This window comes from Podarcis filfolensis (genome assembly GCF_964270895.1).
Source record: "Podarcis filfolensis genome assembly, chromosome: 12".
Taxonomy (NCBI): Eukaryota; Metazoa; Chordata; class Lepidosauria; order Squamata; family Lacertidae; genus Podarcis; species Podarcis filfolensis.
Window position 1 is genome coordinate 36,047,262 of NC_139614.1, and position 24,140 is coordinate 36,071,401.

General features: G+C 43.6%; 1 protein-coding gene across 4 annotated transcripts in view; it reads right to left on the reverse strand.

Moving 5' to 3' along the window:
- The window catches only part of NEBL (nebulette), a 174,823-nt gene that overhangs the window by 118,190 nt on the left and 32,493 nt on the right, over window positions 1–24,140 (reverse strand). For 2 of the 4 annotated variants that reach the window (XM_083579366.1, XM_083579364.1), the window contains exon 2: window positions 8,616–8,710. In XM_083579366.1, coding sequence (XP_083435492.1) covers window positions 8,616–8,671 — 56 coding nt within the window. In that variant the 5' untranslated portion in view covers window positions 8,672–8,710. Of the gene's footprint in view, window positions 1–8,615; window positions 8,711–11,995; window positions 12,434–24,140 lie in introns of those variants that run through there. The other 2 variants (XM_083579365.1, XM_083579363.1) reach the window with 2 other exon arrangements.

A 24,140-nucleotide genomic window follows, 5' to 3' on the forward strand; every position in this document is an offset into this window, starting at 1 on the left:
CCACTGCATTCCAAGACTCACAACCCTCACCTAAAGTCCCAACAGTCTCCATTAAAGTACTCTTTTCTTTTAAATTCCTGAGAGATAGCAATGTCAGTCTGCTGAGGCAAAAATGATTAAGACCCCTGTGGCTAAACACATCTCTGCAGCAGGAAAATTTATAGGCAAGAGCCCACTTTGTCATATGCATAAGAAAGCCAATGCCACAATAAATATATTTTAAGGTCCCAAGGGACGTGCTTATTTCAGCGCTTAGGATATTTTATGTCCCTTGTTTCAAGGAATTGTATTACTGGTTGATCTTCACTTCTCTACTTTTTTTTTCTATTCCAGGTATTTAAGAGCTTAGCACTACTTCTGAAAAGATCATGGCCATCTTGAAGAGAAATCTGCCAGCACCAAGGTTGGCTGGCTCTAAGCAGAACAGATCTAAAAAACAGAGGTTTTCAAGCTGGTGTGTTTCATGCTGATGGAAGCAAGCTTCCACCCTGGGGAAATGGATACAACCGTGTCTTTGTTGTATCTATTTTCCCAGGCCTTCTTTCATCAGCAGGTGTAGTTCAACCATCGAAAAGACCAACACCCATACTGAGTCATGCCACACTTCTGACTTCTGAGGCTGAAACCTGCACACATGTACCTGGACTTAATCCCTATTCAATATAATGGAACTAACTTCCAAATAAACATTAATTTATTATTTATTTTTAAAAAACTTTCATAAGACTTGCTTTTCCTAAGAAGAGCATCCAATGTGGCTTGAAGTCTGTATTCGCCAATTCTTCATGTGCCAGTTTCCCAAGTCCTGCCTCCACATAGTAAAAATGTTAAAAGGCATTTCTATCACTGCATTTTACTAAAATTCTGTCTCATATGGGGGTATCAGGTAACAAAACGCAGCCTTGACCTGGAAAGGGAAAAAAGGATTCCTGCAGGCTCGAGTAGAAGCAGAGACAACAGTTTACCGCAGCACCTTAATCACATAGTGAATCATAGGAGCTGGCTTCCAACACAATATTCATTGCATCCAGTCAGATCCCCAAGGATCATAACGTTTTTAAAGCACATTGTAAACTCTTTTGCTTGCAGTGATGAAAAGATAAAGCCTTTAGGAGGCAATCTCTCGGATAACAGAAGCATTCTGGGAGAGGTCTATAGCAAATTGAGATATTTCCCTAGCCTACCTACTAACCAGAAATATCTCGTGGTCATGACTCCTGTTTCCCTTTCTCGTCTACGGCTGCACTGCTTTGCTATATGTAAAGTAAATGTGCAGAGGTATAACCCTATCAGTCATTGACTGACCTGCCCTAATTTTATCAAGGTATGAGGTGAGCAGAAGATGTATGGCAGTCATTTATGAGCTACTCAGATACTGCAGAGAAGGAAAAGGCAGACAGAAGGCCCTAAGGAAAAAGAATAGATGCAGCATGAGTCTTCTAGGCCAGACTTCTCTAACTTGTCTAAAACATCCATCATCCCCAGCCATTGGCCCAGCTGGCTGGAGCTAATGGGAGTTGGGCTCCAAAACATCTGGAGGGCATGAAGTTGGGGAAAGGAGATCTTGAAAATTGGGAGCTGCAGTCAAAGAAGGCAGATGGCCAAAGGCAGTAAAGTATGAGGGAGAGTTCTCCAAAGCAGAGCAGATGCTGGTGGAAGAATGAAATTTGGGGCAGAGAACAAAGACAAAAAGGTACCAATAAGCAGGAACTGCAGAGGCCACTCAAAATACTCATCCAAATCTCCTAGTTTAAACTAGTGCTGTGCACTGGATTCAGCAGAAGCCCGAACCAAGCCAGGGCAATTTGGGCAGAACTGGGCTTCAGACAAATCAGGCTGAGGCTGTCAGAAGGTGTGGCAGTTGAGCAGCAACAGGGAAGGAAACAAGGCAGGCAGTCTCTGCAAGCCTGTTTGTGAAAAGGGCTTTCAAACAGCCCACACTGTGCTCTGGCTGCATGTGGGGAACAGCCAAACTTAGCAGGGTTGAACCCTCCACTCACCGTGTTCCCTTCTGGGAACACATTGGCAAAGCAGCTCCTAGCCGAATTGCACCCTCCATGGGCTTAATCCTGTTGGCTGCTGTGCGGGTTAGGAGGAGCGGGAATGAGCTGTAGCTTCTCCTTACCCCACCCCCAACCACAGGTTTAATCAGGGTTTTATAAGCTCTGATTAAACATGAAGGTATCATAAGGAGGTGGTAGGAAAGGCTGACTCCCAAATCAATGTGGGGCTTGAATCTGGGTTGAGCTGACCTGAGATCAGCCTGCTAATCTGAAATTGCAGGCTGGTCCCTGGATCAGATGGGGTGCAGCATACACAATCCTAGTTTAAACAACTCAAAACAGACTAGATAGCCCCTTAAGGAGATGGATCTTCACTTGAAACTCCAACAACACCAGATCATTTTTTTTATATACTGTATGTATATTCTGGCGCTACTGAACTGGCAGGGTATGACCTACATGCCTGTAGCCATAGGCACCACATTTGTGCAACTGCTATCCTCTAATAACAGGAAAGGCTTCTTAAAAGATTACATTGCTGCAGAGCAAGTACAAAGAGATCGTCTCCCTGCCCAAACCAGAATTTCTGCATGCCAGCATTCAACGTTCATCATTTTGCTGCCATCCCTTTCAACTCAGGCAGGCTTGAAAAGCACTTTTCATTACCATGCTTTAGTAAACAGGTCATTTTTGCTTCTGCTGCTTTGTAGGCCTCCCCAAAATAACTTCACCATTTGAGTTTGCAGCTCCACTTACTTTTGTCCCTCAGTTATCCAAACCACAAACCCAGAGGTAGTACTCTTTCATTCACACAGACATACAGAGTAGCATTTACCCTGTTCATTCTCTTCTGTGGAAGAGAAAAGAGAAATTTCTGAGGAGGAATGGGGGCAGACATGGGTTTCATCCACTCCAAGCATTCAGTGCTCATTACTTCCCTCAAAGAATCCTGGGAACTGTAGTTTGTTAATGATACTGGGAATTATAGCTCTGTGATACTGGGAATTATAGCTCTGTGAGGAATCCCAGGATTCTTTGTGGGGAGAGCCATGTGCTTTAAATGTATGGTATGGATGCGACCATGAACAATGGAGAAAGGGGAAAGAACTGAAGAGAGAATAAAAAAGATATGGAAAGAAAATGGAGAGAGAAGGAAAACTGAAAAGACTGGCAGATAACATAGCAAATAACTAAAGCTGAGATAACAAATCACTTGTCTAGAAGCTTTGCCATAGAGGCTGAGAATACTATCCAAGATTATGTCACACTCATGGTATTTAGGGGCGCATTTCATTCACCCAACCATAGCCACTAACTTGCCTCACTACCATTCTTGTCCATTTTGACTGATCCAGAATATGGCTGTGTACAACCCATAAAGTTTTGTGTTCTTATGATCACAAGGACAAAACCTATGAAAATGCCTGTCCCGAGATATTTTCACCAGCCAGATAAACCACTTCCCCTCATCTGAAGAATGGTAAGTGGAAACTCCTTTTTGTCATTAATCAAAATCAGCCCAGCTCCTCCTAGAGAACTTTCTTACTCCAACTGGCTTTTCAGAACTGACTGCTTTTAATGAAAGGTCTGGTGCCATGCTGTTTTTACAGTAAATATTTGTAGGTTTTTAATAGATTGTGTGTGTGTGTGTGTGTGTGTGTGTGTGTGTAAAATTATATTAATGTTTAATTGGATTTTTTATGATTGGAGTTTTTCCCCCCTATGTTTTTAGCTGTTCTTATTATATCTGTAAGCAGCCTTAATTCCCCAATAGGGAAAAAGGCACGGTATAAATAAATATATAATAATAATAATAATAATAATAATAATAATAATAATAATAATAATTTATCATTAAGGTACTTCTGTATATTTTTAACTTGAAAGGCCTCATCATACAACTATCCCTAGATTTCAATGTGCTACTAGAAACAAACCTTTTGAATGATATTGGGTGATATCAAAAGTCAAATTTAGCCTATGGCGGCATGTAAGTGCCTATCATGAGCTTAACACAAGTAGAGGCAGCTGTGGAAGTTTGCATGTTCTTCTTGCAGCTGCTGTAAGAAGTGATGCTGGTGTGAAGAAGCCCTTCGCCAGTTTCTTCTTCCCTTCCTTTTTCTGAACACCTGCTAGAATCCAGCATCAAGACAGGTTCTTAATTAGTACACTCTGTTTCCAAGGCCACGCTCACAAATTTCCTGCTTTTGCACCAAGGCATTGCACCATTAAAGATGTTCAGATGTTGATATTTAAGCATTTTGAAACACAGCACACCTTTTTCTAATGTAATTGAGACAAAGCCCCCAGGAGAAAAGCTCTGAGAGCTATGGTTAAGATAGCAACTGATGAGCAGTAATGCAAATCTTATGATCTCATCAGCTCACTGGAATAGGAAAATGCACATCTCATGGGCAATGCATTTTTATAGTCCCATTTCATATTCAAAATGGGAATTTTCTAAGTTACACATACCAGCCATATGCACAGCTAAAATCTATTTTAAAAATCCAATAGAAAAAGAAAAATAAGAAATATAACTTATGTCTTTTGCAAAAGTATTTTAAGAGTAAAAAGACACCTGACAACCGGGTTAAAAAGTATAAGAAATCAGATCAAAGTGTACACTATTAAATAAATTCATTGCCAGCACTAATAATTCCATTGGAATAATGGAGATATGTATTTTGAACATTAAGATCAACTATTTGGCCTTCAACTCATTAAAGCGTTTATAGTACAATTTTAGGGTAAGTTAAAGGACCCCTGGACAGTTAAGTCCAGTCAAAGGTGACAATGGGGTTGCGGCGCTCATCTCGCTTTCAGGTCAAGGGAGCCGGCGTTTGTCCACAGACAGTTTTCCAGGTCATGTGGCCAGCATAACTAAACCGTTTCTACCACAACAGAACACCGTAACGGAAGCCAGAGCACATGGAAGCGCCATTTACCTTCACATTGCAGCAGTAACTATTTATCTACTTGCACTGGTGTGCTTTAACTGCTAGGTTGGCAGGAGCTGGGACAGAGCAATGGGAGCTCACCCTGTCACGGGGATTCGACCTTCTGATTGGCAAGCCCAAGAGGTTCAGTGGTTTAAATCACAGTGCCATCTGCACCCCTACTTTTACATTTACTTTTAGGTTATAAATCAGTCTACTCCAGCCTGGAAGCCACCTAATATTTTGAACTACAACCCCCATCACCCCTGACTATGGATCACGTCAGCTAGATTGTGTAGCTACAACAATGAAGGGCATCAGGTTGGGGAAGTCTGGTGCAAAAATTCTTTGCACACCTAAAGAGACATTTATATTTGTTTGTATTTATTATATTTTTACTGGAGAACAGCTCAGTTGCCAAATGCATTCAGCCTTCATTTCCAGCATTCCGACTGCATACTAAACTCAACAGTAACGTAAGTTTCCTACTAACACTAAAAGGATCAAGCTTTTTTTTTTTAAAGCATTACTGTAAACAGCAGCTTGATGTTGTTTGGGCAACTACATGAAAAAGCAAACAGGTAAATAAATCACAAGCTGGAATGGCAAGTCTCCTTTTCCAGTGATTAAAAGAAAGCCCTGTTTTCTCTCAGGCAAGAACTCATCATGCATACAAACTAGAAAACTCACTTAAACCTTTTTAAATCCCATTTGCTCCAAAAGGAGGGATAGGGTTTGATTGTGTTTGTGCCCATTCTTATTTGAAATTCATTTAAGAGTAGTCTTAGATATCAGGCATCATGAGAAGGCAATTTGAAATAAATCATTTTATACTGATGCTATTTGGAGGGGGGAGTCATTCTACTGCAGCCCTCTAGATGTTGTTGGATTCCAACACAGCTAACATGGCCAATGATCATGGATGATAGCAGGTATGGTGCAAAAAACAGCTGCTGGGCCACAGGTTTCCTATCTGTGCACTAGTATAAGACTAATTACCCAATAATTCGGTGTTCTGAAGGGAGGAACTCTCAGGGCATGGAACCAAGTACAAACATGTGTCTGATTTTATTTATTTCTAATATTTATATTCTACCTTTCAAGGCACTATACACATATATCCACAATACAATAATTAAAACTTTGCTAACATTACAACAATAAGACAGCAGCAACTGGAACAATACAAAGCAGAGCATACTAAAAATAGTTTGAATTTTGTTGACAAGCATGAATTCACTATCATAGAATGTCCTGAACAAACATGGTAAAATGGGACTTTTTATTAAAAAACAAAACAAAAAACATATCTGCTGGATTGTTGGACTAAGACCTGGGACACAAGGCTTAGGGTTCAAATTTCCACCTGGCCATGAGGCTCATTGGATGACCTTAGGCCAGTCACAACCTCTTGCCTACCTTGTTGTGGGATTAAATAAGGAGTGGGAACCATGTACTCAGCACTGAGCTCCTTGGAGGAAAAGATGAGATATAAATGCAATAAACAAACAAACAATATATAAAATTGGCATAGCAGAAATGGTAAAGTCAGTGGAAATGGTCAGGTAAAACTAGCAAGGAGACATGCTGGATGTCCTGGGCAAATAAATTGAGGTCTTTGCTGGTGCAAAAGAGCACCAGGTTCAGTGACAGGCAAGTCTCTCTTGCGATGACATTCCACATCCTCCTTTCTGGCCACTCAACTCCACCACCAATATTCAGAAAGCAAGGAGGCTTGGGAAACAATTACAGCCTGTGGGCAGGCTCCTCTGGGGGGAAAGTACATGATCTAAATTATCTAAATTATCAGGTCCCAAGTTGTTTATGGCTTTAAAAAGATAAACATCAGAACTGTGTCCATAAGTGGGACAACAGTCTGTGTAGTTTAAGAACTGGTAATACGTTTTCCATATAGCTGGCCCCAGTTAGTAGACTAGCAATTGTGTTTTGAACTAAATTTAGTGTTTGAGAAATCTTCAGGTTACTGTCACAGTTACACCAAGGCTCTGGCAGTAACCAAAGCATTGGTAACATTGGCCATAAGAACATAAGATGAGCCTGCTGGATCAGACCAGTGACCCATCTAGTGAAGCATCTTGTTCTCCCAGTGGCCAGCCAGATGCCTGTGAAAAATCCACAAGCAGGATCTAAGCACGAGGACACACTCCCCTCCTATGGTTTCCAACAACCAGCATTCAGAAGCATTACTGCCTCCAGCCATGAAAGAAGAGCATAGCCATTATGGCTAGTGACCATCAATAGGCTAGGTTCTCTTTGTCCAGGAGTAGCAGCAGCCAGCACACCAGCCTTAGTTGGTAGAATGTACTGTGCGCCACAGATGCAATTTGGGCATCCAGTATCAAACCTGAATCTAGCAGCATCCCCAAATTGCAAATCTGATCCTTCAAGGGAAGTGCAAACCTGTGCAGAACAGGTAGGCCACCAGCGCTTCCTTGGTGAGACAAACTACACAGCTGCAGTACATGCCCACTGTGCAAAGAGGAATTCACAATAAAATAGAAATCTGCTATAACCGAGATATTGCCACTACCAAGCATCCGATACCGAGGGATGAGCTGCAATAAAGCTACATAATTGAAATGGATGACAAGTTCCCAGCAGGCATATGAGCTCTGAAAAAGTGACCACAATATCTGTATACTGCTTTTTTAAATTTCTTTCCTCAAACAATAATACTTTAAAAAAAATCTGACCCCCAATTTCATTTTTACTTCAAAAAACTCATCGTCATTCACAGGCAGACCAATAAAATGCTTTAGCCCACCACAGCTGAGATAGAGAACCTGCAGCCTGCCAGATGTTATAAGACTCCAGCTCTCATCAGCTTCGGCCAGCAAAGCCAATGGTCAGGGGTGATGGGAGTTGTAGTCCAGCAACATCCAGAGGGTCACAGTTTCCCCATCCCTGCACTAAAGCCTCAAAATCAATAGATGGAAATTAAGGTGCACTATGAAATTTGGTTTTTACAACCACAACAAACTGTAAACATCACAAAGTCAAATAAAAAATAATGGAAATAAATCCTCATTATTATAAAAACACAATTAACAATGAAACAGGACAGCGTCTTCAGCAGCAGAATAAAACATTACACAGGAAAATCAACTACAAAAATACAATGAAAATTCCACATTGTTCATCTACTAGTACCGTAGCCCATAACATGTGGAAAGAAATGTTGCTCATTTTCAAGTACACAGGGAACCAGAACCAACTGAAGCTTCCCACAATATATACTCAAGTGTTTCCCTCTCTCACAGCACAAAGTAGACCAAAAGTACACATAGTGACTCCACTATAATTTCATAGGTTTGGATCCAAAGAACCATAAGCAGAATGAAACAAATATTATTCCTGTCCTTCAGTGAAAAAGGATAATACAAATTGTGGTTTATAAACTGTAGTGGGCCGTAAAAAGAATGTGTTTGTGTAAAATGAGGGACTCCTTTGGATTTGGGGTCACTTTTTCCAAAATAACCCTTCCATGGGTTAAACCCAATGTGCTTTTGCCCTTATCCATGCAAGTAAAACACCCAATCTAATGATGTTTTAACTTTTACAGTAACATGTGCACAGTGTAAAAGTCTGCCCAGACACACACCCTTTTAGATCCAGTACAGTTCTGTAAAACTAGACGATGTGCGACACTTACGCATTGCAGTAGGGTTTCTTCTCATACCCTTTGTAGTTGTTCATGTTTAGAGCCATTTTGCAGACCTCGCAATGGAAACATCCTTTGTGCCAGTACTGAAAAAGAATTCATAGTGTTACATATGGTATCACTGCCAATATTTGCCATTTACACAATGAAAGAGGGATTTCCAATTTTTAAAAATTCTACTAATTTTACAGAGTTTTACTTCACTGTGCAAATCAAAAACCTTTTCAATTTACACATGCCACATTTTCTACACATATTTTAGCATTTTTCTGGTGGCAGTGACTGCAGCTCAGCACAGCCTCCGGGAAACCAGAGGGGGCAGGGGGACAGGGGTCTTCACACGAGTGACCTCTGGAGGCACTAACAGCCTCAGCTAGTTGTGGAGTCTACTGGGAGGCCCTGCCAGAAACTGAACTTCAAATCGGCCAATCACAGCCGGGTGTGGTTTGCAAGCTAGACCTGGGGGAGCTAGTCTCCACTCAGGTCCTCCTCACTGTGAGTGAGCAGCATAGTCAGCAATGGATGTTCCGCCCACCCTGTGTCTTTTGGCCCTGCCCAGAGATAAGTGGACAATGCTCTAGCATGACCTTGCTGTGGAATTAATTGGTATTTGGGACCAGGGAGAAATTTTTCTGCAGACAAATTGTGCCTGTCTTGAGGTTTTGCCTATCTCATAGCAACAGTCACAACTTTGGGCAGAAAAGGTATTCGGTTGGACCCTTAGTCAAAACTGGAACAAAATGTTTAAGGTACCCTGGTAAAGGGGTCCATGGGGAAAGTTTTATCCGAAGGCCCAGACAGGGGCTAATAGGCCATAAAACTTTCCAAGTGGCAGCCTGGCGGGTCTGCCCCATTTGATCTCCATTGTGGGGCGATTCTTTAACCCAGGATCTACCCTAAAGGATCAATTAGCCAGCAATTGAGCTAGACTGATTCAGGATGTACAGTGGATGCTCGGGTTGCAAACGTGATCCATGTGGGAGGCACATTCACAACCCACAGCTCCGCATCTGCACACGTGCAGGTTGCAATCCGGTGTTTCTGCACATGCGCAAAGTGTGATTTAGTGCTTCTGCGCATGTGCGAGCGCCAAAACCTGGAAGTAACCCCTTCTGGGTACGGCACGGTGCGCAACCCAAAAACGTGCAACCTGAAGTGTCTGTAACCCAAGGTATGACTGTATACTCAATGCCTAAGACAAAGCCTGTGATCAATAAAATTGTGGCCATTTTAATCCCAGTTAACATTGGCTCACTGCACCTGGGCTTAGGTCCAGACTAACAAAGCAATGTTAACCGTGTTTACTCAGAAGTAAGTCTCCTAGGTGCATACAGTTGGTATTGCCACCTAAGCTAGTTGAACTTGGGTCTCACTGAAACCAATGAGGCAACTTGGTCATGTCTTAATTACATTTCCCACCAACTTCAATGGAAACTGAATTCAACTGACTTAGCCTGACTGGATCCAATCCAAGGCCTCTTTCAGCCAATAAACACTCACACCCTATGAAGCAAGTGACAGAAGTGACATTTGTCTGACTTTTAAAGTGAATGATACAGTCTGGGCATTTTTGCTATTACATATGTCAAGCCCAACATAGTGGTGACTCCCTGAAGATTTAGGATGTCATCATGTCATCATTTAACTAGGTGGGCAGCAGTTTATTTAAGTGATAAGTCACATCATCTCCTTAGCCTGTCACACATCCCTGATGACCGCAGCTTTACCTTTCTAAGTTTAACACATACATACACACACACCCCAAAAAATTGGTTCTGGGTTGTTTTGAGTAGCAGAAGGAAATAAGGCTTCTTTAAGAAAATCTTTCAGCAAATACCCATCCCAAACACTGCATAAACAAATACCACCCATTAAGCCTGTTTGTGCTTTTACAGAAACTGCCTCCACCCTGAAGTCTAAGAGGCGCCCATCCCCTTTTGGGGAGTTGAAGGTGCAGAGAAACAGAGGCATCTGACACAGCCTCAATGCTTTGCGGTTTTTCTTCAGACAAACGTGCTTTTGTGATCACCACCACCACGGGGAGAGGGACAGGAGACCTCGTTTCGGAGAAAAGGGCATGCCCGGGATGCTGATGATGAGCCTCACCCCCTCCTGTGACTTGCCTGTCAGTCACACCGCCCGAGCTGGCTGCAGTTGCGTAAGAAGCTGCCGTTGTCAGAAGCATCTCCTTCTGCACTGCAGCCCTGGAGGCGATGAAACCGCTCCGAGTCCGGACCAAAGGGACGACTCACCTTTAGGGCTAAAGAGAGGAGGCGAGGGGGGCGGGCAGCTTCGGCCCTCATTTCCCGGGGGGGGGGATACCCGGGGAGGGATGGAGGGGGCTTTCCTCCACCTACTGCGCTGTGAGCATTATCCAACCTAGAGAAGCTTTCTGGACGGATTGAAAGGGGACCTGACTAAACCCCTCACAAAACTGACGGCCGGGGTGGGGTGGGGGGGCTGTATCCAGTTTAATCTTGCTCCGCCCCCACCGCGGCGGGCGCGCTTCGCGATGCGTCAGTGGCTGGTTGACACGTTAATTACCGTCTGCCCACCCCGCCACCGCCGCGCTGATTAGAGGAGGAAGGGGACGAGGCGGGGGAGGAGCAGCGGCGCAGATTCCGATGCACAAGCAGCCGCCCAGGCGCGCGCTCGGCCACCTGCGAAGCTTCCCGTTCCAGCCTCTCATCCCACCGCAGCCCAGCTCCTCAAAGCAGGCGGCGGAGCCCAGCGCCAGGCCATCGCGCGCCTGTGCGTCCCCCACGACCACCGACACCTCACGGCTCCCTGTTAACCCTTCATGGCGCTCCCTCGCCGCCCCACCACCACCACCTTGCTCCCCCGCCTCGCCCCCTTCCCTCACGCGCCCCTTCCGTGCTCTTCTCTGGGGAACCGCAAGGGCAACGTTCAGCCCGCGCTTAAACTGGAAAGGCGAGGGTGGTGGGGGGTGGAATTAGCAGGCTCTGGCTTTTTATCATCATCATTATAATTATTATTATTACGTTTTGTTACGCGTCCCTTTTCACCCCTCACAAGTGCAAGTGGCGGACACTTTTTCCCGTCCTGGGTGGGGGAGTCAAGTTCAAGGGGCGGGAGGAAAACCAAGGCACCCCGAAGCCCTCTCTCTTCACACACAAAATAAAAAGCGACGCATTTTCCGATTTTTTTGAGAGCAGCAGGCACTTCTTCAAGCAGGTGAAGCAAAATGAGGCTGGGCAGGGAGGCGAGGGAGTTCAGAAGCAGCTCGCGAGGGAAGCTCCCTTCTCCCCTCATACACACACACACGGGTCGCCCCTCGCCCTGCTTCCCCTCAGCCCTCCTCCTCCTCTTCTCCCCACGCACCCCGCCCGCCCGCCCGCCCTTGCGCGCACCTTATCCAGGCAGTTGACTTTCTCGGTCGGATAGACGACTTTGCCACAGCGGGCGCACTGAGGGTTCATGGTCGAGCTGTCCGCGAAGCGTCCCGGCGGAAGCGGCGGCCGCCCCGAGCTGCTGGGGCATTCCCTGCCCGCCGCCGCGGCGCTGAGCAGCGAGCGAGGCGGATGAATCGCCGGGCACTGCGGACTCTCTGGCGAGGAAGGTCAGCGGCGGAAGCGCGGCTCCAGCTGGCGGCGGCGGCTGCGACAGAGGCTCGGCAGCATGTGCAAGCGAGTGGGAGGGGGGAAACAACCGCTGCTGCCTGGAGCCTCCTCCGCCTGCGCCCGCCTCCGCCTCGTGCCTGCGCGCTCCGCTCCTCCAGCAGAGAGCGAGAGAGGGAGAGACCCGCCGCGCTGAAGGAAGGGGGCGGGCTGCTCCCTTCGCCGCCAGGCCTCTCTCTCCAAGGAAGAGGAGGACCCCCGGAGCAGGTGAGGGGACGTGGCCTGGTCTCTCTGCTGCTATGGCTTAGCCATCAGGGCTCGAGAAGAATGGAAACGCAAGCATGGATAAGTTGTCGCCTTCCAAACTTATCATGAGGTGGGGGAAATTAGGGGAGAAGAAAGGATTCCTTCCCTGGTATCACCTTCCAAGCTCCAAGGATCCAGCCTCCCAACGAGATGTGTTTGCAAACCTCCCCCTACCAATTCTGGTTTGATTGGTTGATTGATTGATTGATTTCTATACCGCTTAATATATTAAAAATGTTTCTAAGCCGTGTACAAAAAAACCGGAGCAAGAGGACCTAGTTTTGACGTTACAGGAGCCAGAATCTAGTACGAAAAGAGTATTAGAACTGATTCAAGAATTTGGTCATGTGGCAGGATATAAGCTGAACAAGTCAAAAACTAAAGTTCTTGAGAAAAATTTAACATTGATTGAGAAAGAGAGGTTTCAGAAGGAGACAGGTTTAACATTAGTTAAGAAAGTAAAATATCTGGGGGTTAATATGACTGCTAAGAACTTAAATTTATTTAAAGATAACTATGAGAAATGTTGGACAGAAGTGAAAAAAGATTTAGAAATAACGTATGGTCAAATCTGAAGCTTTCCTTGTTGGGTCGAATTGCAGCTATAAAGATGAATGTATTGCCAAAAATGTTATTTTTGTTTCAATCATTGCAAATGTTGGACAAGATGGAGTATTTCAAGAAGTGGCAGAGAGACATTTCTAGATTTGTCTGGCAGGGCAAGAAGCCCAGAATAAAATTTAAAATATTAACTGATGCAAAGGAAAGAGGCGGATTTGCCCTGCCAGACCTTAAACTTTACTATGAATCAGCAGCATTCTGCTGGTTGAAAGACTGGCTGCTTCTTGAGAACACAGACATTTTGGATTTGGAAGGTTTTAATAATGTTTTTGGGTGGCATGCATATTTGTGGTACGACAAGGTTAAAGCACATAAAGCATTTAGAAACCATATTGTCAGGAAAGCATTGTTCAATGTCTGGATAAGATACAAAGACTTATTGGAAAATAAAACCCCAAGGTGGTTGTCACCAATGGAAGCGAAGGCTCAGAAAAAGCTCAATATGGAGGCCAAATGACCGAAATATTGGGAAATATTGGAACAAGAAGGAGAGAAATTGAAATTGCAGAGTTTTGAGAAATTAAAAGATAAAGTGCGAGACTGGCTTCATTATTATCAAATAAGAGAGGCCTATAATTTGGACAAAAAAATTGGCTTCCAGGTGGAAAAATCAAAATTGGAAACAGAACTGTTAGATCCCAAAACTAAGATACTTTCAAGAATGTATAACTTGCTGTTAAAATGGAACACGCAGGATGAAACGGTTAAATCTGCAATGATTAAATGGGCACAAGATATTGGTCATAACCTTATGTTTGCTGACTGGGAACAGTTGTGGACCACCGGTATGAAATTTACGGCATGTAATGCCTTAAGAGAGAATATTATGAAAATGATATATAGGTGGTACATGACACCAGTCAAGCTTGCAAAAATATATCATTTGCCTGATAATAAGTGTAGGAAATGTAAAGAAAATGAAGGTACATTCTTTCACCTTTGGTGGACGTGCCCAAGGATTAAGGCTTTCTGGGAGATAATCTATAATGAAATGAAAAAGGTATTTAAATATACCTTCCTGAGGAAACCAGAGGCCTTTCCCCTGGGCATGGTCAGCCAATTGGTGCCAAAGAAGGACAGAACTTTCTTTATGTATGCAACAACAGCAGCAAGAATTCTCATCGCAAAGTATTGGAAGACACAAGATCTACCCACCTTGGAAGAATGGCAGATGAAAGTGATAGACTATATGGAATTGGCGGAAATGACTGGCAGAATCTGAGACCAGGGAGAAGAGTTGGTGGAAGAAGATTGGAAGAAGTTTAAATACTATTTGCAGAAACATTGTAAAATTAATGAATGCTAAAATGATGTTGGATTGAAATGAAGTGGCTTTAGCAATAAGGTTTAAAAGAATATGTAAAAATGGACTGATAATTAGATGAAAATATAAAGTTATAATATGTTAAGATATAGAATTAAGATAAACACAAAGGAAAGGATTTGCTGAATTAACCATGTGAATTGGAATACAAAAAAGGGAGGTGTGAGGAGGTCAGGAAACAAGTAATTGAAATATAAGATACGAAAAGATTGATTTGTTTTTTAATTGTTTTTTATTTCCTCATGTATTTTGTATTTTTCTTTGCATTTTTGTATCTTTTTTCTTTTTCTTTTTCTTTTTCTTTTTCTTTTCTTATTCTGTAATTCTCTTTTGTCTGTAAAATTTCAATAAATATTAAAAAAAAAAACCGGAGCAACCACAGGCAACTTAAACAAAATATTACAAAAATACATACAGTATTGCATATAACAGTATTATACAAAGCTACTTCTGTAGTGTGGCATGCCATCCCAATATCCCAGTGATGTGAGATTTCAGAGGTTCCAGGTACTTATCCAGGGTTCGTGTCTTTTTGGAATGAGGCACTGGGGAGACTGTGGCGTTTTTATTATAGGTGGTTTATTTATACATATATACAACCTGATCTTGTTTCTCCCATAGGTACAGCCTTGGATTTAAACAGAAAACAAATATTGCTTTGACACTCTTCAGCTTGCTGCTTTAACTCTAGGTCACATCACTGCCACTCTGAACTCTAAATTCAGGATTTCTCCCTGCCCATTTGTCTTCCACACAGAGCCCCCTTTCCTTGGTTCTCTTAATGGCCCATCACCCAGGCAATCACTTCAACACAAGAAGTTAGGCTGGTTTATATTCTAACACTTGTTGGATCCAGGGGCTAGAAGGATCTCGCATACAGCCTGCTTCCTCCCTCCAAAACTCATAACAATATATAAATCAGTATCAAATCATTTTCCTTTTGACACACCCTCCCTCTCAGCCTTCTGGTTCTTGTCCAGGGTCCAAACAAACTATCAGGGGTGCAGTTTGGTAATTTTGGGGAAAGCTTCAGCCCTCCAGGTGCTGGTGGACCTCAGCTTCCATCACCTGGTTCTTGGCCATGATGGCTGGGGCTGATGGGAGTTCGAGTCCAACAATATTTGGAGGGCTACAGATTCAACACTCTTTTTAGATCCTTGGCCCAGCTCATTAGGTGATGGTACTTTTTGATTCTGCTGAGTTGGGCCTGGACCTCTGCCCTGATTTCCTGCCCTAACAGCACTACTGTTGGAGATGTTTTAGCATCCCCTGAGCAGACCTTTCACAGTCCTGTACAATTGTACCATTGATGATCACTTGTGAATCATCACTTGGCAACTGATGGGTGATCAAGGACTTAACAAGCCGAAACAGTGTTCCTTTGGCTGCAATACTATATAGATGTTTCTGGGAGTAAGGCCCACTGAACTTCATGGTATTTGCCTGCAAGGAAACATGCATAGGGTGCCACTGTTAACCTCTGGAAAACTCTCTGGAATTCTTTTTTAAACTTTGTTTATTTAATAAAAATAATTGCACTTCTCCTTTCTGAGCAAAGCCTCTTCGAGTTGGTTTACATTATAAAATCTTCCAAAATGCAATAGCAGTACAAAATATAAATGCAGAATCATTTCTATAAGTGCTCTAGTACTAAAATCTTAATGTCACACAGCCTTCAGCTTGGTGGGAGGACTAGAGAGACAGCAGTTGTGGCTTGAATTGGAGCAGAGAGAAAGAGATGGAACTGTGAGCTTAGCAAGATTGGAAAAAGCCTCGGGGCTTCAGGATAGGGTCTGTCCCCATTATTGCTTTTGGAATTTGATGGATGATTAGTGGGCATGCTGCATGCTTAGGCATCAACCCACTTCCAATATTTGTTCAGTTTTATGTGTCTTGGGCATAAAACCATAACAAAAATGCTATGCTATCAAAAAAGTATAATTGCCCTTCCCCTGCCCCCAAGCATCAGTGTAATACCCAGATCAATAAAGTCAAAAGATTCCAAAGTATTCCTCGGGGTATACCTTTATATCCAAAAGCCTTAAAGACATGACACAATGACTTTCAGCACTCTGATTTACAGAAAACTAAATGCAAACTAAAGCAGACGTGACAGCAAAGGAGGCAGGGCTGGCCCACCCATGAGACAGGGTGAGGCAACCACCTTGGGCGCCAGAATCTACAGGGGCAGCAGATCCAGCCTCCAATGAATGCATGCTCCTTGGAAGCCAGATCTGCCACCTCTTCAGCAGCCACTTGGCAAATAGGAGGTGCTGCTGGTCTCCTCCCACCCCTAGGGAGGAAACAGTGGGCTCTGAGGTCTCCTGGGCTCTGCACCCACCTGGCTACTTTCCCTCCTGTGACAGCCTCTGATTCCTGCTTCAGCAGTCAGGTAAGGTTGAGCTGATTCCCCTCCTTGTTCCTGATGTACGTTGTCACTCCTCTCTTGTTCCCAGTGTAGATCTTCTTCCCTGGCTGTGGGGCCAGTGCCATTTCATGGTTCGCCTCAGGTACCGAAAGTCTTGGTTGTCATATGCAAATGAAAGCTTGACATTTTGCTGATTAGATCACTGCTCAAATCCTTGAAGTGATGAGTAGAAACTTGTTCACATTTTCAGATACCAGGAGGCATACCTTCCCATTACAAATACAGTGCCAGTGCTTAAAGGAGAATTTTGTGCCCCTGAGTTTTACAAGGGCAACACTGAGACCAAAGAAGAGGAGGAGGAAGCTGACCGCCAAGGCCACATCCTGAACTGGTTGTAAATAAGGAAACAGGAAAGTGGAGACTGGCTGAGGGCAGACTGAGGTTGGTTGGGCAGTGCCTCATTCACCCAAACAGACCAGTCCCCATTGGTCTATCCGGAGTCCCAAGGTGAGCAAGTGTAAGAGTTCCAGGCAGAGAAGTGCTAGCACTATATTCAAGCTCCCTTAGGTGCTGCTTTGTGCAAAATGTCCCTTTCTCCACCATTCTGCTCAGCAGAATTCCCCCTTTCGAGCTTTAAGGTTGTGTAAACTGAGGCCAGGGATTATCACCTGCCCAATTACAGCATTTCTAAGCTATGGTCTGGTGATGGTGCGCTGTGCCTTGACTGCTGAGTTGCACTGTATCCTATGCTCTATCCTTGCAGCATGGGCAAAGCAGCTGTCAACGTGCAGATGGCCATTTCCACATTTATTTCTCCTCCTGTTGAAGTCAATGGAAAGGAAATTTCTTGCACCGGGTTCAGGAGTAGTGTAAAGTTCCATTGTGGCGTGGATGTGCTCTGGAGGAGCATAGGATGCAATGTAAATGCGAGCCTCCCCCATCCCACCCTGTTTCAGGTATTCCATGAGCATATCTCACATTCCACCAGGGTAGTAGGGTTTCCATCATATCCTTTGATCTCTCAACCAGTTTAACTCAAGCATAGGAGTGCCCTGTTAGAGAACAGTTTCCTCGTATGAGAACAGCAGCTATAATTACTAGTCTTCACTGTGTGTGTGAGGCTGCATGGTGAATACCACAAGTCTAAATGCTACATTAGCGTAAAATCCTATTAGTCTGGCAGAAAGCATAAGGCAGTCCTGTTTAAATCATTTCCCAATTTTCCAACTCACTGAAGCAATGGAGTTATGTGTAGTTTGAAGATTAAATTGCCTGCTACGTTTCCATTTGTGCTAATACAGAAACAAAGTACGGTAACCATTGCTTGTGTGGTATTTGCAAACTTCCTAATGTGATTCTTCATCTTTTCTTCAAGAGTTACCAATCGCTTGGGTTTAAAAAATAAAATAAAATATAGTGTTTGTAGTTGTGGTACAACTAAATTACAACAATTCAGTGTGCCAGTCCTGAACAGATTTACATGGAATTCCAGGGCAATTCAATTCACATGACCATTCCTTTGTTATATTTTTTCCGCCAATTTACAAATGCTTTTTTTATCAGTAGTTTTTGCATGTGCATGTGGAGAAAGCACAGTTTTGTGTAAAGCCAAAATGCATTTTGAGGAGAAAATGCTCAAGCAAATTCTTCTATTTCAGATTTGTCTATGAAAGTTTCCATTTGAATTTCCCAATCCTGCAGCACACCACACTGATTTTCTGCAGACCGTTGTATTCCACAAACAGAGGGCAGATATACCACAAAGGCAAAAGATTTGCAGTTACTCATGTATATACAAGCTGAGTTGAACACTGAAGGCAAAATTAATACCTTCCAGTTACATTTCATCTTCTGTATGGAAAGCAACAACAGTTTTCCACCTGTGGGGGAAGACAATTTCCCTTTCAAATTGTTCAGCATACAGTTCATGGGTGTTATACCATCATTGAATACTGCATAATATATGATGAGATTAACATTTTATATTTTCCCAAGATCTTGATAAAAGAAAAGAAGATAAAATAGCCACCCCCAAGAAAGGCATGTAGAACAAAGCCACACTGATTTGCTTGGTTCTGCATCGCAGAGCTTGAATCAACCCGTAGTAATTATCTTGCTTTAAATAAAATTAATCCTTGTTATATGCTTACATTTGGAGAGATAAATATTTGCTGTGTTAAGATGGGCAGCTTGCTCATGCCTGCTGCAGTGCAATGTCCTCATTCTCTAATAAGCAGTTTTCCCTCCCGAAGGAATCAGTATCTCCTTGGAGCTGTTTAAAACTATAATTTTATATTTATCCCACTCTCTTGTATATCATGTGCATTTAGCTGGAAACTATTGTTCTATCTGATAAATTCAAGAGACAGTTTGCTGGTGGACCTGGTTGGTGTAGACTGGAGTGTCCAACGTGGCACCATCCAGATGTTGCGCTCCAACTCGTATCAGCTCTAGTCAGCATAGCCAACAACATCTGGAGGGCTCTAAATTAGCTACTCCTGTTACAGGCAATGACAAGACTAAGACTGTGACCAGGTGTTATTTCTATAACCTAGCACCAATATGCTTATGTCTCAAGACAGGAATGCCTAACCTGTGGCCCTCCAGTTGTTGGAGTAGAATTCACATCAGCACCAGCCAGCATGGCCAATGGCCAAGGAGATGGGAGTTGTAGTCCAACAACATCTGTAGGGTCACGGGTGGAGGGCATTGTATTGGACCAAGTTCTCCATTTCGCATATGTGCTAACTGCAGGGTACATGGTAAAAAGTACAGTACATTCTTTATAGGAAAGAGTTCTTCTATAGACCTATGTAACTAGTTGGCGAAACAAAGAAGCCATGCTTGTCCCTTTGTTCTCAGAAGATACATCAAGGTGACCTTGCATCTCAAGGTTGAGAGAAAGTGTGAGAAAGGAGGTGGAAGTGAAAGAGGGTGACGCTTAACACATATTAATTTGACTTCAAAGTACAGGTCAGCGCAGAGGGCAAAGAGACAGAGCCAGTTTAGGTCTCCCACTCTGTCTTAACCCAATTCAAGCCCCTCTAAGCAAGCTGAGTTACAGGTCATCTTCCAATGGTCAGGAGGTCAGGGGCATGCGATCTACTTCAAGGCAGTAAATGTTCATGCAAGAGGAAGGTAACATAGTCCAATGCAAGTGGAAAAGGCACTCAGTTTCTGAAAGTCCACTGTGCCTTTTAGTGAGTCCTTCAGAAGCCTGTAGAGCAGCCATTTTAGGTGACAAATTACTGAAAATAAGAAGCAAGCTAGAGTTATCAGTTATATAAGGCAAGCAAGACCCGTTAGCACACACCACCTGTGGTTCTCCTTTTTGCCATTATCAAGGTGCTGCTGTGAAGCAACAAAATCAGGCCAGACATTTCCTCCTTCTGCAAGTTGTCCTGATGGTGCGGAGTTTGGAATCTGCTGCCGAATTCCTAGAGTTCAGCCCTCCAGTGCCTTACAGAACTTTCTTCATGCAGCTCATCTCCTTGTCACAGAGTTTCATGGCTATCTTGCCCAGCAACTTCAGAGAACAAAGGTACTACAGCTGCAGTCTTTTATGCAAGAGTAATGTTTTGAATATCAAGGCTTATTCAATAGTCAATAATTCAATATTTTCTGTTGGAGATTGTGCAGAAGAGTCAGCATTGCAGTCAAGTACATTGAGAATCATGTTGAACTAAACAATTGACTTATTTTTTATCCCTTCAGTGACATATACACTGCAGCAATAGATACCATCACATGGGCAGGAAAAGTAGAACAATCGAGGGAGATACTTTAAAGGAGAAATGATATTAGACTTTGCTGAGCAAACTCAACAGAAGAGAGGAACAGAATTTTTTGAAGATAATGCATATAGTAGGGAGAAAGGTATAAAGGAGGAAAAGGACAGATGCCTGAGGAAGTTTTTTTTCCTCCCTTTTCATCTGTGTTCATTCTAGCTCACCCATACTGAGCAAAATAGTTCTAAATGGAGGCCAGGAAGTACATTCAGTCTCCTTGAAATATGCAAATCACTATACTGTAGTACATTTTGTGCATGTATATCTCATTGATTTTAATGGGACCCAGATATCTTTGACTGTCAGCAGAACTGCAGCCTAAATGGTTCTACAAATGCTTCTATAGAAAGTAATTCTTTGTAATATTTCGGTTGGGAGAAGTACTTGCATATACCTATTGACCTCAGGGGCCATCACTACCTCTGATTCAGCTATTCCTTGCTTACTCAAAATCATCCTGTTCTCCCCCTCTCATTTTGCAGAATTTCTTGTAAAAGTCACCCAGGGCATTCTCTGCTGGCTTAAAAAGAAGAAGAAGCTTGTTTGAGCCTGTTACAATTCAGCCAAGGAAACTTCAGATTTTGAGATAGAAGGAGATAGACACAGACACAAATGAAGCAAAGAAATCAGGTTTTGAGGGGCTCAATGTGGTCCTCCTTCCACCACAGAACCTTCTTTGTCCTCACAGTCATGGCGGACAGCCTCTGGCTTAACTGGATAAGTAAGGAGCAGCAGCAGCTTCTGATCTGCATCCTTGCTGCCATCCCAATTTACTCCCTTAAAAATCTATGGCAGCAACTACTTGCAGAAATAAGGCGGGGGGCATCCATAGACTGATTTTTGAAGTGAAGGATTTGCCTGGACTACAGTGTTTGTAGAGGGAGCACCTACTGGATACTATGTGTGATGGCTATTTATTTATGGAATATGACTGTGATACAATAGGGAGATGAGGGCTCGTCACTGTTTTGGGACCTGTGGGCACATTTGGAAACCTGGTCATTGTTCACACTCACTATCCCAGGAGGACAAGGTCCCAGGCACTGATGTTCTGGACTGAAAGAAGCAACATCTCAAGGAAAGAATCCTTTTCCATTCAAGCTCAGCTCAGGCCAACATGCCATGGAGAAGGACTGTTCAAGCATCACAAAGACAACCTTAAAGCAAAAGTTTGTGCCACTGAGTTCCTGAAGCTTAGGTAAAATGAAAACCAGGCTTGATCCAACTGAGGCAAGGTATGCTACTCTAATAAACACTGGAAGTCTTCTGCATCCAAAATGCCAGGAAAAAGTATTTTGAAAGGAAAATGTATCAGCCCCTGTCTCTGGAATCACTTGCAATGTAATCAAACAAGCTATTTTTGTAGCTGGACTGTTGGAATCAGGGACTCACTCCGTAAACTGGGACGGACCCATGACTTGTCATCAAAGCACAGAGGCCTTGAGCCAGGGTGTATACAATGTGCTTAAAGTGCCCAGAGGGTTGGCTAAGGGTGAATGTGGTCCTTGAGTCCCAAGGGCCTAACCACCCCTGGTTTGTGCCATGATAAATTTGTTAGCTGTCATCACACAGCCCCCACTGAAGAATCTGGAGTGCCGCATCACAATTGGGCAGAAGATGGAAAGGGTACTTAGTAGTTGCAATGTGTGGGAGAAGGAAGATGCAGGAGGTTTATCCATCCATCTGATTTCTATACCTCCTTTTATCCAATGTTCCCAGGGCAGTATACATCATTAAAAACATAATTTACATATATATTTTGTCTTTTACATAATTAACATAAAAATAAAAGACAATAAAACAATCACAGAAAAAAGTCATAATAACAGGTCCCTCCCATGTTTAATAGGCCATAGTTGTTTAGTGGCTGAGGGCCTGGGTAAAGAGGAATGTTTTCGCCTGACATCTAAAGACATGTAATGATGGCACCAAGTGAGCCTCTCTGGGGAGAGCATTCCACAAATGGAGAGCCGCCACAGAAAAGGCCCATTCTCATGTTGTCACCCTCTTAACCTTTTGGGAAGTGGGGACACAGAGAAGTGCCTTGGGGGGAAAGCACAGGGTCTGGGTTGGTTCGTATGGGGAGATGCAGTCCTTAAGGTAATGAGGTCCTGAGTCATGTGAGTTTAGCATGGAGGTGGTTTGTGTACAGGGGGTTGCACAAAAGGAGGGAAGAGGCATGGACATGGGGTGACGGTAAAAACAGGGGTGCAGGATAGAAGAGAGAAATAGCTTCAGTTACTGGGTTGGGAAGATAAAAGGTCATCTTAGTAGTTGCATGGGATGGAAAGGGGAAGCTGCAGGGAGTTAGTGTGAGGAAAATGTCAGGGGTTGGCAAGCAAAGCACACAGGTGTGCAGTCCCTAGTATTACAATAAATATATAAAGGTACAGTGGTAGCTCAGGTTACATAGGCTTCAGGTTACATATGCTTCAGGTTACAGACTCCGCTAACCCAGAAATAGTACCTCGGGTTAAGAACTTTGCTTCAGGATGAGAACAGAAATTGTGCTCCCGCGGTGCAGCGGCAGCAGGAAGCCCCATTAGCTAAAGTGGTGCTTCAGGTTAAGAACAGTTTCAGGTTAAGAACGGACCTCCGGAACGAATTAAGTACTTAACCTGAGGTACCACTGTAAAGGGACCCCTGACCATTAGGTCCAGTCGTGGCCGACTCTGGGATTGTGGTGCTCATCTTGCTTTATTGGCCGAGGTAGCCGGTGTACAGCTTCCAGGTCATGTGGCCAGCAAGACTAAGCCGCTTCTGGCGAACCAGAGCAGTGCACGGAAACACCGTTTACCTTCCCGCCGGAGCGGTACCTATTTATCTACTTGCACTTTGATGTGCTTTTGAACTGCTAGGTTGGCAGGAGAATAAATATATACTCCAGGAGGAAAAAACATTTCCATGCTCTCAGGACCCAACCCAACTGTGCAAACAAGATGTTACCACTTAACTAGTTATATGGGAACAGAGATAGGGATGCAGATCACTCAAATGCAGATCAGAATGTGCATCTGGTTGCTGGAAACCACAAGTGGGGAGGGTGTTGTTGGGCTTGAATCCTGCTTGCTGGTTTCCCAGAGGCAACTGTTCAGCCACTGTAAGAATAGGATGCTGGACTAGATGGGCCATTGACATGATCTAGCAGGTTCTTCACATGTTACTATCCCTTTCAAAGCAATGCAGTATAGATAGGTATGTTCTGATGCACATACTGTCCATGATTTGTTACAGTTTCCAAACCATCAAGTTCTATTTATGTTGTCTGTGCACAGAGAACTCTTTAGCTGCTGTTCAGTTCCGAAGAAAAGTCACAGAAGAGAAACCACTTATTTTGCACTTGAGTTAAAGGAAAGTGCCCTTTAGAATGCAGCAGAGGTTAAAGAGAAATTCCTTCAGTTTATGTAACAGCGCCCAGTTCAACAGCCTCAGCAGCTGAAATCCAGTTAGGATTCTGTCCATCAAAACTGCCTCAGAAAAGGAATGGCTCTCAAAGGCTAAAGAACCTTCTCAAACGAATGCAAAATGAAA